The sequence below is a fragment of the Mobula hypostoma genome, chromosome 1, assembly GCF_963921235.1.
Source record: "Mobula hypostoma chromosome 1, sMobHyp1.1, whole genome shotgun sequence".
Taxonomy (NCBI): Eukaryota; Metazoa; Chordata; class Chondrichthyes; order Myliobatiformes; family Myliobatidae; genus Mobula; species Mobula hypostoma.
This window is the reverse complement of record NC_086097.1, coordinates 45182608-45195798: the sequence shown is the minus strand read 5'-3', so window position 1 is coordinate 45195798 and position 13191 is coordinate 45182608. Positions and strand designations below refer to the sequence as shown.

The 13191-nt window shown below is 42.3% G+C and overlaps 1 protein-coding gene across 10 annotated transcripts in view; it reads left to right on the top strand.

Moving 5' to 3' along the window:
* eml1 (EMAP like 1) overlaps positions 1-13191 on the top strand; it is a 234399-nt gene that overhangs the window by 159160 nt on the left and 62048 nt on the right. For all 10 annotated transcript variants that reach the window (XM_063047449.1, XM_063047454.1, XM_063047422.1 and 7 more), the window contains one exon: positions 7089-7218. In XM_063047449.1, the coding sequence (XP_062903519.1) occupies positions 7089-7218 (130 nt within the window). The remainder of the gene's footprint in view (positions 1-7088; positions 7219-13191) is intronic.

Below are 13191 nucleotides of genomic sequence, written 5' to 3'. Positions count from 1 at the left end.
AGGGAAACAAACAATAAATAAAACAAACAGCAAAAGCTACTAGATTTTTTTAGACTATGAGAACACTCAGTCCTCGTTTATTGTCATTTAGAAATGCATACATGCATTAAGAAATGATACAATGTTTCTCCAGAGTGATATCGCAAAAAAAAGGACAAACCAAATACTAACACTGACAGAACCACATAATTATAACGTATAGTTACAGCAGTGCAAAGCAATACCATAATTTGATGGAGAACAAACCATGGGCACGGTAAAAAAAAGTCTCAAAGTCCCCAAGTCGATCGACTCCCGAGTCCCTGATAGCAGATGGCAAAAGGGAGAAACTCCCTGCCATAAACCTCCAGGCACTGTCAACTTCCTGGTGCCTTGGAAGCAGCCGGCAACAGTGGATGAGTCCATCCATCCGAAAACTTCGAGCCTCTGACCAGCCTCTCCGATACAGCCTCCTGAGCACCATCCTCTGCCAAGCGCCTTCGACCTCGCCCCAGCTGCTGAAACAAGCAAAGCCGAGGATTCGGGGCCTTCTGCTCCGGAGATTCCGGTTACCACACAGTAGCAGTGGCAGCGAAGCGGGCATTTCAGAAGTTTCTCCAGATGTTCCTCCGTGTTCTCATGTCTGTCTCCATCAAATCAGAATTGTGCACGGTCCCCTACTAGACAGCTTACAGATATCATCCACCGGAGAGGCCGCGCGCACTGCAATAAAAAACTCCACTAAGCAAGTGGGAGAGTTCTTGGTTCTTAACCCTGATTTACTGACATTGTGGCGTGCCTTCTCTCACCAGTGGCAAACTTCCTGCTGTTTCTGAAACCAGCAGTACCCTCCCTTTGGGCATTTGGGAATTATTTCTGTAAATTGGAAAGAATCTGCAGTTCCATCATCATTCTGGTCTACTCCTCCAATTCCTTTCTGTCACAAATAGTTTTCTTCATTATTTTTCATTAATTTCATTTCCTTAATCTAACGTTGTTGCTGAGAGGCTAGATGATTCTAGATCCAATATTTCCTGAAACCATTAATAAAACTTCTCTGTAAAGTCCCTAGGTAAGATTTCTTACATTAGCAAGTCTTTACTCAATACGACTTGGGCCTAAATCTGAACGGGCCATTATCCAATTTCATTTTGTAGTTAACTCAACAACCCTGTACTTTGTTGAAATGTAATTTGTCAATTTATGTTCTATTATTTTCATCTAATGGCTGACTAAGAGCAGGTTTAAGGCGATCAAGCCATATCCCTTTGCTTTTTCCCTCTGCCATAATGACAAGATCAAGTCCGGTCATTAAATGGATTAACTAATGAATCAATGAAGGAGTGTTTTTGAGACGTACCCTCTCTATTCAGTGGCTGAGAAGGAATGGCACAAATAATATACATCATTAGCTCCTAATTTGTAGATAGCTTTTTAAAAAAATTAATATTTTAGTTCAATAATTATTTGTGAGGGAATCATAATGTTTATGGTACTGTACCAATGGTTGAGTTTGCCTGAAGAAAGTTAAAGACTACTTGCCAAATGATTTGTTGTAAATGCTGCTGGCGGTCCCATTCATATCAACACTGCAGCAACGTGTTCATCACAGAGAGGCCCTGGCAGGCAGCCATCGCTCATCGGCACAACTGCCTCCTTTGCTCTGAATTAGCAATGAATACAAAAGAAAAGTCGATTTTGAAAATACACTCATTGACCTTAACGCTGAAGGAAAAAGTGACAACATGGGTAAATGGAAAAGCCTTTCTGACGAGCTGTAGGGGTTACCGTTTTAATTAATGTGCTTGGTAAGGTAATGAGCCAAGGGTCTGTTTGCAAATGTGTTTGTTCCTGGCAGCGTTGCAAACAACCAAAGTGACAAAGAAAATAAGGGGCAGCTCGGTGGTGTGGCGGCTGGCACAACGCTATCACTGTGCCAGAGAGCTGAGCTCCGTCCCTGCTGCTGTCTGTCAGGAGTTTGTATGCTCTCCCCTATGTGGGTTTCCTTGAAGTGCTCCAGCTCCCTCCCACATTCCAAAGCTGTATAGGTGGGTTAGTAGGGTAATTGGTCACACAGGTGTAATGGGATAGCATGGGCCCATTAGTCAGGATGGACCTGTTACCATGCTGAAGAAAAATAACATGATAGGTTAAACCATTGCAGGGAAGGCTTGATGGTCTGGAAGGGATGATTGTGTAGAAAGTCACAAACAAGAGAAAATCTGCAGATGCTTGGGAAATCCGAGCATCACACACAAAATGCTGGAGGAGCGCAGCAGGCCAGGCAGCATCTTTGGAGAAGAGTACATTGGATGTTTCGGGCCGAGGTCCTTCGTCAGGACTGGTGGGGAAAAGAGCTGAGGAGTCCGAGTTAGAAGCTGGGAGCCCGGGAGGAATAAACACAAGGTACTAGGTGAGACCAGAGTGGCGGTGGGGTGGGGGTGAAGTATAGAGTTGGAAGTTGATTGATGAAAGAGAGACAGGGCTGTTGAAAGGGCAATCTGATGGATGAGGACAGAAGGCCATGGAAGAAAAAGGAAGGAGCACCAGTGGGAGGTGATGGACAGATAAGGAGATAAAGTGAGAGAGGGAAAAGGAGATGGGGAATGGTGAAGTGGGGGGGGGGGGCATTACCGGAAGCTCAAGGAAATCGATGTTCATGTCATCAGGTTGGAGGCTACACAGATGGAATATAAGGTGATGCACCTCCAACCTGAGTGTGGCCTCATTGCGACAGTGGAGGAAGCCATTTATGAACATATGAGAATGGGAAGTGGAATTAAAATGGGAGATCCCACTTTTTTCTGGCGGACGGAGTGTAGGTGCTTGGCGAAGCAGCCTCCCAATCTATGTCAGGTCTCACTGATATACAGGAGGCCACACCGGGAGCACCGGATACAGTAGGTGACTCCCCACAGACTCACAAGTAAAGAGTCGCCTCACCTGGAAGGACTGGTTGGGGCCCTGGACGGTAGTGAGGGGGGAGTTGTAGGGGCAGGTGTAGCACTTGTTCCGCTTGCAAGGATAAGTGCCAGGAGGGAGTGGGGAGGTGGGGAGGGATGAATGGACAAGGGAGTCGCATAGGGAGCGATCCCTACAGAAAGCAGAAAGTGGGGGTAGGGGGAGGCAAAGATGTGCTTGGTGGTGGGATCCCGCTGGAGATGGCGGAAGTTACGGAGAATTATGTGCTGGATGCAGAGGCTACTGGGTTGGTAGGTGTGGACAAGAGGAACCCTATCCCTGGTGGGGTGGTAGGAGGATGGGATGAGGGCTAATGTGTGCGAAATGGAAGAGATGCGGTTGAGGGCAGTGTTGATGGTGGAGGATGGGAAGCCCCTTTCTGTGAAGAAGGAGGACTTCTCCTTTGTTCTGGATTGAAAAGCCTCATCCTGAGAGCAGATGTGGCAGAGACGGAAGAATTAAGAGAAGGGGGTGGCATTTTTACAAGTAACAGGGTGGGAAACAGCATAGTCCAGGTAGCTGTGAGAGTCAGTGTGTTTATAATAGACATTTCCTAGTGCTCACCCATTTCATTTCCACTTCCCATTCCCACATATCAGTCCATGGCCTCCTCTACAGTCACGATGATGCCACACTCAGGTTGGAGGAGCAATACCTTATGTTCTGTCTAAGAAGCCTCCAACCTGATGGCATGAGCAATGATTTCTCAAACTTCTGGTAATCCAACACCACCCCCCCACCATACCCCATTCCCTTTTCCCTCTCTCACCTTATCTCCTTACCTGCCCATCACCTCCCTCTGGTGCTCCTCCCCCATTTCTTCCATGGCCTTTTGTCCTCTCCTGTCAGATTCCCCCTTCTCCAGCCCTGTATCCCCTTCATCAATTAACTTCCCAGCTCTTTACTTCACCCCCTCCCAGTTTCACCTATCACCTTGTGTTTCTTCCTCCCCCGTCACCTCCCACCTTCTAACTCTTAACTCCTCATCTCCTTTTCTCCAGTCCTGATGAAAGGTCTCGGCCCGAAATGTTGACTATATTCTCGTCCATAGAAGCTGCCTGGCCTGCTGAGTACCTCCAGCATTTTGTGTGTGTTGTGTAGAAAGTAATGGTTTCAATCCTTAAAGGAATTATTTTTCCAGAAGTCAATATTTTAACCTGATAGGTTAGAACTGCTGTTGGTAGATTGTTGGGGGGTGAACTGCACAGATGTAAAGACCCAACCTTCTAATGTTATATAATTTGCATTTGTCTGAAATCAGACTCAGTGAGTATAGGGATCTCAATGGTTGAAGTAGAAAATTACATTGAAATGATGTAAACAACAGGAATTCTGCAGATGCTGGAAATTCAAGCAACACACATCAAAGTTGCTGGTGAACGCAGCAGGCCAAGCAGCATCTATAGGAAGAGGCGCAGTCGACGTTTCAGGCCGAGACCCTTCGTCAGGACTAACTGAAGGAAGAGTGAGTAAGGGATTTGAAAGCTGGAGGGGGAGGGGGAGATGCAAAATGATAGGAGAAGACAGGAGGGGGAGGGATAGAGCCGAGAGCTGGACAGGTGATAGGCAAAAGGGGATACGAGAGGATCATGGGACAGGAGGTCCGGGAAGAAAGACGGGGGGGGGGTGACCCAGAGGATGGGCAAGAGGTATATTCAGAGGGACAGAGGGAGAAAAAGGAGAGTGAGAGAAAGAATGTGTGCATAAAAATGAGTAACAGCTGGGGTACGAGGGGGAGGTGGGGCCTAGCGGAAGTTAGAGAAGTCAATGTTCATGCCATCAGGTTGGAGGCTACCCAGACGGAATATAAGGTGTTGTTCCTCCAACCTGAGTGTGGCTTCATCTTTACAGTAGAGGAGGCCGTGGATAGACATGTCAGAATGGGAATGGGATGTGGAATTAAAATGTGTAACCCATTCCCATTCTGACATGTCTATCCACGGCCTCCTCTACTGTAAAGATGAAGCCACACTCAGGTTGGAGGAACAACACCTTATATTCCGTCTGGGTAGCCTCCAACCTGATGGCATGAACATTGACTTCTCTAACTTCCGCTAGGCCCCACCTCCCCCTCGTACCCCAGCTGTTACTCATTTTTATGCACACATTCTTTCTCTCACTCTCCTTTTTCTCCCTCTGTCCCTCTGAATATACCTCTTGCCCATCCTCTAGGTCACCCCCCCCCCGTCTTTCTTCCCGGACCTCCTGTCCCATGATCCTCTCGTATCCCCTTTTGCCTATCACCTGTCCAGCTCTCAGCTCTATCCCTCCCCCTCCTGTCTTCTCCTATCATTTTGGATCTCCTTCTCCCCCTCCAGCTTTCAAATCCCTTACTCACTCTTCCTTCAGTTAGTCCTGACGAAGGGTCTCGGCCTGAAACGTCGACTGCGCCTCTTCCTATTGAAATGATGTAATGGTAAAAAAAAAGGGAAATGTCAGTTAAACAAAGTATCCTGAAACCTTTTGGAAAAGGTCAAGAGACATTTTTATTTAATTTGGACTGCTGGTGCCAAGGCTAAAAATTAGACTTATAAATTCAAAGACCTTCTAAGGAGCACATTTGAAATTATGAATGCTAGCATGAAGTATTATATTGTTTCTATGGTTTGGAAACTGTCATTAACTCATTATGGCTGTGCTGGGGTTTCTGCTTAATATGAGTTTTCGTCTAATTCCGCCAGCATGTTCTCCCTCACTCATTTGTTTATCCAACTACCCCTCAAATGGATCCATGCAAATCCGCACCTTGTGGTAGCCAATTTTATAATCTAAAGCAGTTCCTCCACCATTTCCTTTTGGATATATTGGATTTCGGTTGTGACTCATTGGTTTGGTCTTGTCTGCAAAAGGAAGAATACTCTCTTTAAGTTATAGACAGACACAGCATGGAAACAGGCCCTTTGGTCCATCAAGTGCATCCTAGCTGTCAACCATACAATTGTAATAATCTTTCACCAATTCCCACAGATTCTTCTATTTATTCACACACTGGGAACTCTTTGAAGCAGCCAGCCAACTTACAACCCGTGCATCTTTGTGATGGAAGAGCAGAGTATTTCACTGTACGCTTTGACGTTTTGATGTACAAAGCCAATCTTCAAACTAGGAAAGAAACCTCACAACGACAGAAACAGCCAAAATCAGGATTGAGCCCAGGTCTCTGGTGCTGTAAAGCAGCAGCTGTTCCCTCATAGCCGACGACTCTTTCAAGCTTTTTCATCATCCTGAGTTCACTCATCAGTCTAAACATTTCTGGGGGAGAAAGCCTGTTCAATCTTTCCAGAAAGTTACAAGTATGCGCGTGTTTGCATTGATTATGTGTATCATCCAAAAGTGGTCCAATTTAAATTCTTATCCCCGACCACAATTTTCACTGGTTGAACTGACCCTATTCTATGTGACAGTAAATGCGACCCAAATTTTGTAAATGGAGATCTTCATGCTGGTTGTGGATATTATTGCTGTGACCCATCCTATCAGGGTACAGTTCCTGTTGATCACAAACCTTCTCTAGTGGAATATTACTGAAAACTGCACTTGCATTGGAATGCCTCAGAGTGAACTTCTGAAAGTAATGTTATCCAGGTAATTATTTACCCCCTGGCAATGCCTCGGGGTCTGTTTACTGCAAGGAAAGCTTAACATGAACAACTGTTTGCCAAAGGTTAGGTAGATTTTTCACTGTCAGCCTTGTTTATTCTGAGCTGCTTCCCTGCCTTAGTTGGTCCTCTCAAGTATCAAAGAGATGGACTTCTGATTGCTGGTTGTAATGCTACAGGGCAGAAAGCCCTTTACAAAATGGGTTCAAAGCCTCTCAGGAGACAAATCCTAAAATATAAAGATTAGTGAAATGCACCTTATGATACAATATGCTTTTGGTGAACCTTCATGAAGAAAATCTTTCAGAGAATGGTTCTGATGAGTGCTAACCCACCACTTTAGATTTACTTGTTTTAACATGGTAAGCTAGAAACTTAAAGCAACTCATCACCACCTGTGTGCTTTTCTTACAGAGGATATGAACGCATTTAATCTCCTAAATTAAAACAGCTGTGAAGGCTGTAATCATTGCATTGTAGACTATTAATATTACTTACTATAAGAACCAAACTGCACAGGCAGTAGTGATATGTTTGCTTGCTTTGCAGCGAGACCCTTAGTGCAAACCCTGCCATTAAGACCTACAGTTAACAATGGAACAGTACTACCAAAGAAAATAAGCGGCTCTCTACCATCTCCCTCTGGAACCAGGAAGGATATAACATCAGCAACCAAAAGGTAAAAACAAAGTAGCAGATGTAATTAATAATCTTCATCATGTGCACTGTAATACCTCATATGTCTTAAATCACTTTATATCTAAATGAACTCATTATTTGTATTAAACATTCTATCAGTTGCCAAATTTCCACTGAGTCCTTTTCAAACTTGTTATTATGCTTGGTTCAGGTTTTTTAGGTTACTTCTGGAGGTGCTCCCTATCATTGTCAGCATCCAGTCAACGAAGACCATGTCTAACTACCTCTTTTGAGGACGTAACTGAGTCACGTCCTATGCTGGCATCATGCAAACGTCCTAACAGTATTTGATAAAGTTCAGTATAGTGGATAAGCTATCTGATGTATTAATATTGTATGTTTTTTTTAATTATCATTGTGTTCTTTATCTTTTGTGTTTTTCTCATGCTGCTTTGGATCCAGAGTAACAATTATGTTGTTCTCCTTCTCCTTGTGTACAGGAAATGACATTAAGCAGTCTTGCATCTTGTATCAAAATTTGTGAATGGATGAGAAATTGGACTGATTTAAAAAGCAAATGAGTAAATGATTCCATTTGGTAAAAATGCTGATTAAGCTGATTCGTGGGAGATCTATTGCTCTTTATCTATATTAAGATTTGTTTTCAAACGTGCAAATAAAAATGGGTTTGTGTTGTGGGGGTGGGGGGAGCATGGATTGATCTGCAGCAGATTAAAGATGAAAACTCAGACATCCCACCTCTCCCGGAAGTTCCAGGAGTCTCCCGCAAATTAATAGTGGCTCCCTGATGCCCGCAAATTATATACAATGTCCCGGAAATTGATTTTTTTGAGAGCAGGCGTGAGAGAACGTGCGAGAGAGAGCGAGAGAGCGAGCGCAAGAGCAAGAAAGCAAGCGCGAGTGAGAGCGACCACGAGAGAGAGATCGAGCGAGAAAGCAAGCGTGCAAGAGAGTGAGAGTGAGAAAGCAAAAGCGAGAAAGAAAGTGCGAGAGAGCGAGCGCGAGTGAGAGCGACCACTAGAGAGAGAGCGTGAGAGCAAGAAAGCAAGCGCGCAAGAGAGTGAGAGCGAGAAAGCAAGAGCGAGAAAGCAAGCGCGAGTGAGAGCGACCACGAGCGAGAGAGTTCCAAAAAAAGTCAGAGTTGCAGAGAGTTCCAAAAAAAGAAAATATAAAATGTACGTCACCCCAGACTATACTAATAGGGGTCAAAATAATGACAGTGTTGCTCGCTGCACTGTTGCAACGGTGACTTTTCTATTGCCCATGGTGGGTTAAGACTGTACAAGACATGTTGAGGTGAGTTTAACAGGTGTTATTCGTTCATTAGCATAGCTAACGTTATTTAAACTAGCTGGCTGGCTGCTAAGGAACTACTCTATTGCAGACATCCCACCTCTCCCAGAAGTCTCCCGCAAATTGATGGTGCTACCTCCCTGAAATGAGTTTTTGCAGGGTGGGATGTCTGAAAACTGATCGCAAAGGCATGTTGGAACTGACATTGCAAAGTGTTAACTGGAAGGCTGAGCATGTTTAGACCATTAGCTCCCATCAGTTTTATTTATCTTGTAGAATTATTAGGCAATTATTTTAGCAATAATTTCTGAATTTCTCAGTAAAAGAAAGTTAGATGTCCAAGCAGCCATGGGGTAGTTAATCAGATATATTTCCTTAAAAGTTTTATCTTCTCCATCCTTGAAGGTGCAATAGGTTCATTTGCAATATCCAGTATCAGAAGTATCCAGTTGTTGGATAAGCATCAGGAATTGGATTTTATACGGTACCCTTGCATTGCCTATACAGCAAAATGTCACCAGATTGATTTGCAAGACAAAAGTACAGCGAATGTCTGCTTCTGATTCTGAAGAATATAAAGTTATTGCATTGAAAATTCCAACTAGGTTTGACAGGATTAATGCAAATGCCACCTTTCCCTACCTTTGATGTCTGTAACGGGAACACGATCTCAAAGTGAAGGATTGAGAAAAGTAGAAATTTCTTGATCCAAAATGATTTGAATTTCTGGAATTCTCTACTCTAGGAGACTGGGGAGGATCAGTCACTGATTTTATTCAAGACAGAGATCAATATTTGACATCAAGTAAAGGGAGAATTCTGGAGTTCAGGAAAGTGGTACTGATATAGAAGATTTGTGATGATCTATTAAACACTGGAGTAGACATGTGGAGCCAGTTTACTCTTGCTTCAATTTCTTATGTTCTTATTGAGATATTTATTCTTAGAATGATTCAATAGCTTCCTCTCAACGTATGTTACTGTATAGTTATTTTAAATTAAAAAGGTATTCTTATAAGTTGCTCTCTGATTCATATTGCACATTTTCTCTAGGTGGCCTCTAGGTGACTAACCAAGTAATATTTTTTCTTCCTAACTGGCCTTGAAGCAGTAAAATCAATCGGCGATTAGAGAAGGGCAGAAACCATTTTTTCCACATCAATGCATCAAATGTTTTGTAGGAGAGCTGAAATAAGTCAAGGTTATCAAGTGCAGAGAGGAAGATTGAGAAAACGTTGCATTCCATGACATAAATCCACAGCCTTAGTAAATGTGAAGAGAAGGTAACTGTGTTTTAGGTTAACTCAGTTTCACATTTAATATTTGTATGTAAAGCACATTGCAATCCCAGTGTCTGAGTGTGTCATGGTGCACGCTTGCAGAGCTGGACCCAGGTGTGGAGGAACAGCAGACTGTCAGAGTGGTCACTGGCACTGACTCAACCCAGCTGCGGCAGATGGCAGCATCAGTCACAGTTAACGCTCACAACGACTCAAGCCGGGAGCGGGGGGACAGCAGACTCCCCAAGAAAAGACAGAAACAAGAGGTTAGACATTGAAATACCAACAGAGCATTGGAGGCACGAGCGAATGACACCGCAAGGTTATTGTACCGCAAGGTTAATGAAGTTATTCTACACACAGTAGGACGACACTTGCAGAGCATAACGAGAGTCCCCTTTAAATAATCATAGAACACAGGAAACATGCGTCGGCCACAATCAACGCAACAGGACCAAGCAGAGAACTCCTGGGCTTAACGGCTTTAACAATTAGTAAATACAGGTGCTCAGAAAACCCAGAGATTTTTGAGATTTCATTTATGACTGAATTTTTGCAAAGACAAGGACTATTTCTGTTAGCTGTGTTCATGAAGCTGTCCTTAAAATGTTTTAAATAACTGTTACATGATGCAAATGTTATGTATTTGTTTGTTTATTTATTTATTTAGGGATAGAGCAAGGTAACAGGCCCTTGTTCCCCTATGAGCACTTGTCACTCACTTATACCCACGTGACCAATTAACCTACTAACTCGTACACCTTTAGACCGTGGGAGGAAACCAGAGCAACTGGAGGAAACCCGCACGGTCACGGGGAGAACGTACAAACGCCTGACAGGCAGCGGTGGAATTTTACCCAGCCGCTGGCACTGAAATAGTGTTATGCTAGCTGCTAAGCAAAATTTAAAAAGAAGCTTAATTTTTTCATCCTAGAAGAGTTTACGTTGAATTTACAAGGATAAATTTATTCCTGGCTGATTTGGACCCTGTGTAGTATTTTAATAACTTTATATTCAAATGTGCAGAATAGCTTTACTTTGAAAACAAGCACTCAGGCTGAAAGGTTTTAGATTGGAGTGGGCATACCTTTACACTACAGCAGAGTATTTTTAAATGCCATTAATCATGCCTTAGTCCTTTTTAAAATCAGGCTAAACTGTTCGATTGTTAAATTTTTTTTCCTTAACAACTGGCAGAACAGGATTAAGAGGTAAATGGTGTTACAGATGGTTAAATAAATATTGGATAGGTTCATTGAAAAAGGACATAGCTTTTAATTTGTTCCTCAAGATAATATTTCCTGTCATATAAATTGAGTCATTATTAAGGAAGCTGATTTCAGATAATTATCATGAATTATTAAGTAACGGCATTTTGTGGCATTATTAAAGGGCTTTCAAATGATCCTTCCATTCTTCTGCATTTAGAATTTTAAAAACCCTTCTATATTTTCAGGTGTTACTGATTAAGATGTTTGTAAGAAACTGTGATGAAATTCCTCATCAATCCGGAAGTTCTACGATGCATTTTCAATCTGTCCGCACTTTTGTTACAGAGACAAAATGTTGCCTTTGGCCCCAATTTTCTGCAGTGAGTGGGTGTCGGAGGTTGCGTCTAATTGCAGCACTTCATTTCTCCAGATGGAGCACAGTCAAGCATACAAGAACATGTGTTGTATGTCTCTTTCTCACACTAACCCTAACCCTCATGTTAGACATTCTAAGCCACACGTACCGGCTCTGAGCAACTGCCAGCAGCTGGATTTCTCTTTCTTAAGCCATAATTCCCCATAATCCAAAAATAAAGCAATTACCTTGCCTGTAATTCACATGCTTAAAGAGAAACTTGCTTTGAATTGTCATTAAGTTTAGATTAAATAGCTCAATGCCAGTTAATCAAACAAATGTTTTCGGCTAAACCTCCAGGAATCACTGGCTGGCTTACTGTATCCAAATCTGTGAACTCTACTTTAGGAAGGATGTCATTGCCTTGGAGATGGTCCAGGGATTTATTGGAATAGTGCCAAGTACAAGAAACCCAGGAATGAGGGAAAATAGCTGCATTGAGAAATTGGAAAGCTAAAAATGTTCTCTTTCCCGAGCTGTCACTATAGGAGCTGCAGAAGATCAGATAGGAAGTTTGCTGCCACCTTTCCCAATTAGGTGTGGACAATGAATGCTGACCTTACTAGCAATGTCCCCATCTGGATAGATAAGAAAGGAATGAGAACATTCAGTAGAAATGTTGAAAATGCGAGGTGTTTGATAAAGTAAGATACCAAAAAACTATTTCAATTGAGAGGTGGGTAAGTAAGCAAAGAAAAATGTTTTAAGTGGTCGACAAAATAATGATGAGAATGAATTGAATATTTCTACTACAGACATTTGCCATGGTCTGGAATATACAACATAAGCAAGAGGCAAATTCTGATTTAATGTTAACTTTCAAAATGGAATTGGATATATACTTGAAAACAGCAGGATTTTCAGGGCAATGGGGACAAGGGGAGAGGTACTGGGAAGACATGGGAATGAAGGGCTGGTATAGGCAATGTAGCCTTCTTGTGTTCTGTGATTCATCAGTCCATGATTTAGACTGCTAGTATATTCCACTTTATCTTTCCTCAGGATTCCAGGAACCCAAGCTAGAAAACCACAAAATATTTGGGTCACACTGCATTGCAAAACCATATATTCACGGCTCATGCCATTTAATGACTGTGCTATGTCATTGCTGCATTTAATTACTTACCATCTTCATGCTGTTGTGATAGACCACTGAGAATTTTTGTGTTTCACTACACCAAGGTTAATGCTTTGAATATTTTCATTGTCAGCTTTCTTAAAGATATTATTATTGTATATTTATGACCATTTGTTTTCAATATCGTATGTTTTTTTATTTATTTATTTTTTATTTTCTACATAATATTCATTTTCCTTCTGCATTTTTCTTTCCATTCTGCACTTCATCTCTGGATGTAGCAGGCAAGGGTGTCTGACTAGTTTGTCTAACCTGAATAAAACTACTAAAAGGTGAGGTTTCCATGGAATCAGTTTAAATAGAAGTTTCTTCAGTGGACTCTGCTAGCATGTATTAATCCTTTTCAACATTTCTCTGCACTGTTAACGGAGTGCCAATAGCAGCCATTGCATTTTGAAATAAAGGAAGGAGCAAAACAAATTGATTGCATTAACTAGAGGAGTGTTTGCAAAGTTGCTTTTCTCTTGTTATACTCCAAGCAATTCTGGAAGAGAAAATGACATCAAACACAATACAGTGTATCTAACTGGAGGAGAGCATTTATTGTTCATGTGTTTCTTTAACCCATGATTTATGGTGCAGATCATCACTCAGCGTCCCAATAGAGGTCTTGGTGATAAATACAAAGAATTCTTCCTTGCTTTCTTCACGTTTG